The sequence below is a fragment of the Bombyx mori genome, chromosome 22 (genome assembly GCF_030269925.1).
Source record: "Bombyx mori chromosome 22, ASM3026992v2".
Lineage (NCBI taxonomy): Eukaryota > Metazoa > Arthropoda > Insecta > Lepidoptera > Bombycidae > Bombyx > Bombyx mori.
In genome coordinates this window covers 13492089-13498257 of record NC_085128.1, presented here as the reverse complement: position 1 = coordinate 13498257, position 6169 = coordinate 13492089, and the positions used below count along the sequence as shown (strand labels likewise).

Below are 6169 nucleotides of genomic sequence, written 5' to 3'. Positions count from 1 at the left end.
ATTAACTGAAGTAGTAGTGGCCTGAAAGGTAAGATTTCCGATACATTCATATCAAGCGATGAGACCGTGCCGATGTTCAAAACCCGCAGCCAAATACCAATTTTTCACGAATGAGTTTCACGGTGAAAGAATAACCTCGTCTAATAAAAAACCAAAGCTCCAAAACTTATTTGTCACGAGTTTAAAAAGTTTTAATGCGGTTTATTGAGGTGGTAGCGCGTCTTGTGAGTCCGCGCGGGTAGGAACAAATCTATTTCTGCCGCGAAGCTCTAATTCGTTTCGATTTGAATGCGGAGCAGTTGTACTACCGTCCCGTGACTTCGAATTCACGACTCCCAAGTGGATGGCGACACTGCAGTATTGATATCAACGGGTTCCGTTAACTACTTAACACAAGGTAAGAACGTGAGCTCGTTCATCCATTTAAGCAATATAAATTATAAATATGATTAATTTGAAAACATTTGTAATGGCCATAAGAGTAATTAAAGGATAAATCAATAATTCTATTCTATAAAAATAATTGTCAATAATAGACGGACTATAGAAACTTGATCGTTGTGGAAATGTCTTGTTTTTTGTTAGTACCTACATCTTCTCCTAAGCATATTCCTCAGCTCTGCGTTTCAGTAAACATAAAAACATAACAATTACTTCACATAATTAATAGATACAATATCAAACCGTATATTCCTTGTCTTATACTCTCATCTGTCAGACACATTTCATCGTGATTTTGTTGTTCATACTACACTTGCACTCTTTTGCATAACATCAAAATTGCACCGAACGCATTCTCACGAAAATTCATTTGCATACAATATTTAAATCTTTAGGGGGACGGGCAAACCCCGTTTGCACCGAGAGGGCTCATTGCCCTCGACACCGGTGTTGTCCACGGGCACCTGCCGCACATTACCCCGTACTCATATTGGGGCCTACAGTTGACGTCACGTGTCCTCTTTCTGACCTTCGAATACATGACGAGGGCGGCTCGAGGACTATCAATCACAGACGTACATACGAAAGTATTCCGGCACAATATATCAGTTGCCTCGTCACATAAAAGATCAATACACACATCCATATTACAATAAAGGTACATACATACGTTTATACTAAACAAACTACATTCATCACTGAAACTGATTAATATCGTATTTTTTTTACATTTAATCTATTTAAAATGAACCTTAATACTGTCGGCATTGGTTCTGATTTCGTGTGATGAATCCTTCGATAGATTTTTCGAGTAGTTCTGGTATATTTTCCTTAGCCTATTGAGTTCTTCGGGTTTTTTGAGATCTAAACAAAATAAATACCGTTATAGGCACACGCATAAAATGCAGAATGTTTATCGTAGTGCGAGTCGTGGGTTCAATTCCAGTGAAATATGCCTATTTCCTTCAGATTGACAAATTGATGGTTTGAATTGTTTTTTTTTTAATGTAAGTATATATGGGGAATACGTATAGTTATCTTTATCAATTATCTTACTGGTGGTATGACCTCTTGTGAGTCCGCACGAGTAGGTACCACCACCCTGCCTATTTCAGTCGTGAAGCAGTAATGGGTTTCGGTTTGAAGGGTGGGGCAGCCGTTGTAACTATACTGAGGCCTTAGAATTTATATCTCAAGGTGGGTGGAGCATTTACGTTGTAGATGTCTATGGGCTCCAGTAACCACTTAACAACCAAGTGGGCTGTGAGCTTATCCAACCATCTAAATACTAAAAAATAAAAACCAGTCTTTCACCTCTCGAAATGGTAAAATCGTTTTGTTTCTTAATTCGGTGAACTGGTGTGACCTAGTTACCACAGTATTCTATGTGAACGTCCAGTCTATGTGAATGCCCCCACCCACCTTGAGACATGATCTCTAAGTATCAATTATTTTGCAATTAGATTGCATTTATTTCCAATGACATTATTAATGACATAGTCCATTGTTGTATTTAGGCCGTTTTCTCGGCGTTCTCCAAATACTCATACATACCTTTTAATTGTTTGATAAGTATTTCCATAATTTTAAGGGCGTCCCGTCGGTGGCGCACCTGGTTGATGTTTGCTGAAACAAAATGGAGAGATTTAATAATCCTCCTCCTCCTCGCGTCGTTTCCTCACTGCTGAGGGTCGTGACCATCATATTTCGACAGGATTTTACTTCTTGTAATGTCCCTCCAGCGCCTCTGATCATTGGCCGCATGTAGGGCCGGATTTAATGATATAAGGTACATAATACTCAAAACCCACAGATGACGCGTTTTTTTTCCCCTACCTAAGCTGATAGCCTTGAGAGGCTATTTCAGCGTAAACTTAACCAGTAGGTGAGCTCACGGGGCTCAAACCTGACGACGTTGCTAACATGAACCCTAGCAAGAGCAGTGCTTCGCAGAATCTACCACCGGATCGGCAACGCGACCCACTGATTAGATCCGGCGAGAAACTCAGTGGGCTGTGTCTGAGGGTTAATTTACTCATCGAGTCCTTCGTCGCAAGCGACGGGGTCGACGAGAACCAAGACTTACTATACTTTACTGGTGGTAGGACTTCTTGAGTCCGCACGGGTAGGTACCACCATCTCGCCTATTTCTGCCGTGAAGCAGTAATGCGTTTCGGTTTGAGGGGTGGGGCAGCCGTTCTGACTATACTGAAACTTAAGAACTTATACCTCAAGGTGGGTGGCGCATTTACATTGTAGATGTCTATGGGCTCCAGTAACCACTTAAAACCAGGTGGGCTGTGAGTTCGTCCACCCATCTAAGCAATAAAAAAAAACAATTGAAACTCAGATTGTCTGTCACAATGAATCTTCACAATAGGTTCGTAATATGTCAGCTCACTGAGAGTGTGGTCGATGACAGCGCCGACGTGTCCGATGACGGCACTGACGGCCTTGTCGCGGTCAGCTGGCGTGACGTCATCGGCGTCGGTGTCCATGGGCTCGTTGCCGTTCAGCACGACGAGCCGCTCCACCACGTAGTTGATGGACATCAGTATGGACAGCTGGGTGGTGCGCGAGCACGCGGGGAACGTTGACGAACAATGCTCGAAGAATTCGTTTTGATATTTCTCTGTGAATGTACAATTAATTTCCATAATTATCATGTCGTTTCAATTATGATGTTACAACAGATTAACGGTTTAATATACTTTTAAAATGAAGCTTTTATTACATCATCTCAAACTTTTTCGTCTGTGTGTTGCATGTCGCGTGACGGTCGGCCGCCGAGTGGGGATACAGTGAAAGGCGCTCGTCAGAGCATCCAAAGCCAATATGGCGACGCCTATAGTTCGCAGCAGCTAACCGTGTAGTGTATAGACTATTACTCATTTGTGCTCCACGCTTTTTGTCAGTGTTTAATGTAAATGTTGTTTCTCAGAGTTAAATGTCTATAATGTGAAAAAAAGTTTCACTTTTACCATGGTTTCATAAAACCACACAATCCTTTTTTTTGTATACTTCGAAATCATGTTAAAATTAACACGCGATTATATCGTAATGTTCTCGTTTCTCTGTTGAAGTAATTACAATGATTACATCTGATAGTTAGAAAAAAAAGTGCAATTATTATCTGTTCTTTACGTGAGAATACATAAATGTATGCGATATGCAACGCTATTCGATACTTAATAACCTCTAATTTGTTCTAGTGTATACGACGAGGAACCCGACAGATATTTTCAAAATTTCCTCAACTTAATAAGCTTTCGCTGAGCTCAAGATCATTACATATGACGTCACTAGGAGGCAAACGTAGATTACACATTCATATACAATGATTACATAGGGCAGCGTGCGTTGAGATTTAGTTTAGACAGTCAATAATTGTGAAAATTATTAAACTTTATTTGATGATGATTTTTAACATAAATCAGTTGTAAGTGATAAATGTTAGCAGCGCCATCTAGATGGGCTTCCGATATTTTGCCGATCGAGAGACATACCCCTGTTTACAACGCCTCAACGCACAGTTAACACTGTGGTATGTGGGGAATGTAAAACTTCACGTCTATATAAATCTAGTACCGATACGTATCTTAAGGAAGCGTCAGAACGCTACTTCGACAAAGCGGCGCGACACGAAACCCCTCTTATTGTTGCTGCGAATAACATAACCGACCGCGACGCGGCATCGCAAAGCTGCCAGCGCCCGAAACATGTCTTGTCGGATCCCCCGGATTTAGGTCCCTCAAGCGCCGGTCAAGAAGTTTGACGAGCAAAATAGCCCATAGCCCACTGAGTTTCTCGTCAGATCTTCTCAGTGGGTTACGATTTCGATCCGGTGCTAGATTCTGCGAAGCACTGCTTTTTCTAGGGCTAGTGTTAGCAAATTCTTTCAGGTTGCGGTCGTGAGCTCACCTACGTAGCCGTAGCTCACCGGGCGTAGCTGGAATAAGCTCTTAGGCTACCAGCGAATAAGTAGGGAAAAAATAAAGCACAGTCAGATGTTTTATAAAAGTAGTGATAACATAATCGTTTTGCTTTAATTAAAACCGCCTCCTATAAGTAGTCTGTTATCGCGTAACAATAACATTCAGCTTATTGATGTTTTCAACGTTTACAACTAGAGACCACGATCGAAAATCAATTTGATTTCCAGAATCGCAGAGACGATACCCCATTATTATTAATTAAGTAAATAGTTTTATACAGAATATAAATACGCACCCTGTGTCTCGTAGTCCTTTGGCCAGGCCTTGCCGAGCAGCTCGTAGGCCGCCTCCTTGAGCTCGGACAACTGTTCGCGTCGCTGCCTCACGCCCTCTATGTCGTCGTCGTCCGAATCTTTACCCACCGACGATTCGTCCTACGAATACGATAAAATACTTACAACCCTATTCGGATGAATTTAGGGATTCCTATTTTGTCGTTAAATTAATATTGTATTGGATTCTTTTATATGGAACTCTCTTGACATTTTTCTATTCAGTAGACGTCATTCGCGACTTGATATTAAGGGATCACCGAAAATTATAAATTTCATATTGGCACGAGTATTATACTACATAACTGACCACCACCATTTCAATCTAAGCAAAGATCAATATTTCTTAGGCTGTACTGAACACATCCCTTGACGTTCTCATGTCTGTGACATTGGCATTTAATAACGGCCCACCTGATAGTGATCGGTTACCATCGCCCATGGACATTAGCAATGCCAGGAACAGAACCAACCTGCTGCCTACCGTTAAGTACTCTCCACAAGCTTCGTTTGAAAAAGGACATGTCTTTTTTTTTATCCTACGTATTCTAGTCACATCGAAGGGTCATGCTAAATTCACCGGACGAGTAGGTCAGCTCACGGGGCTTTAACCAAAGGACGTTGCTAACACTAGCTCTCGCAAGGGTAGTGCTTCGCAGAATCTACCACCGGATCGGAAACGCGACCCACTGAGAAGATCCGGCGAGAAACACAGTGGGCTGTGTCTATGGGTCGGTATTGTAACGTCATGTCAGCTCACCTTGGAGAGTATAACTTTAACAATCTCATAGACTTGACTGAACCGATCGCAGTGCACGACGGAGAGCGCTTCGCCCAGCGCCGTGATGGCGTGCTTCTTGTACACCATGTCCTGCTTGCGGCACTCCGCCAGCAGCGCGTTCACGCACTCGTTGGCCAGCGCCGGAGATAATGGAGATTCCTTGTCTTTTATCCTGGGAAATTAACCAATTCTTATATATATTTTATATATATATAATTCTACTGTACGTGTGGATTCCACTGAACTCTTCCTAAACGGCTGGACCGATATGAATGAATTTTTTGTATGCGTTTTGGTGGCACCTTGTATGGTTTAGATTCATTCACAAATCAGCCCGGCAGATGGCGCTACAGTCGGTATCTAGGTTATTTATCTATGCTGCAACTAAACGGCTGGATCGACTCGAATGAATTTTTGTGTATGGATTCATTCATTCATTCATTCATTCATTCATTCATTCGTTTTGTGTATGCAGGACAACGTCTGTAGGGTCCGTTAATATACCGTTAATAATAGATATGCCAGTGGTGTTCATTCGTATCTATATAGAGATAGATATATAGAAATATATCTGGTCTGAATGAATACTACTGATATGTCTGGTCTGAATGAACACCACTAGTATATCTGGCCTGAATGAATACCACTGATATGTCTGGTATAGTATGGTCTGCATGAAC

The 6169-nt window shown here is 41.7% G+C and overlaps 1 protein-coding gene across 2 annotated transcripts in view; it reads right to left on the bottom strand.

Annotated features, from left to right (window-relative positions):
• Window positions 1–6169, bottom strand: part of LOC101744844 (proteasome adapter and scaffold protein ECM29) — a 42746-nt gene that overhangs the window by 756 nt on the left and 35821 nt on the right. Inside the window, exons 33-37 of one of the 2 annotated variants that reach the window (XM_062675022.1) lie at window positions 5469–5661; window positions 4672–4810; window positions 2843–3073; window positions 1996–2067; window positions 1171–1305 (exon numbers count right to left, since the gene is read on the bottom strand). In XM_062675022.1, the coding sequence (XP_062531006.1) occupies window positions 1178–1305; window positions 1996–2067; window positions 2843–3073; window positions 4672–4810; window positions 5469–5661 (763 nt within the window). In that variant the 3' untranslated portion in view covers window positions 1171–1177. The remainder of the gene's footprint in view (window positions 1–1170; window positions 1306–1995; window positions 2068–2842; window positions 3074–4671; window positions 4811–5468; window positions 5662–6169) is intronic. The other variant, XM_038019018.2, reaches the window with a different exon arrangement.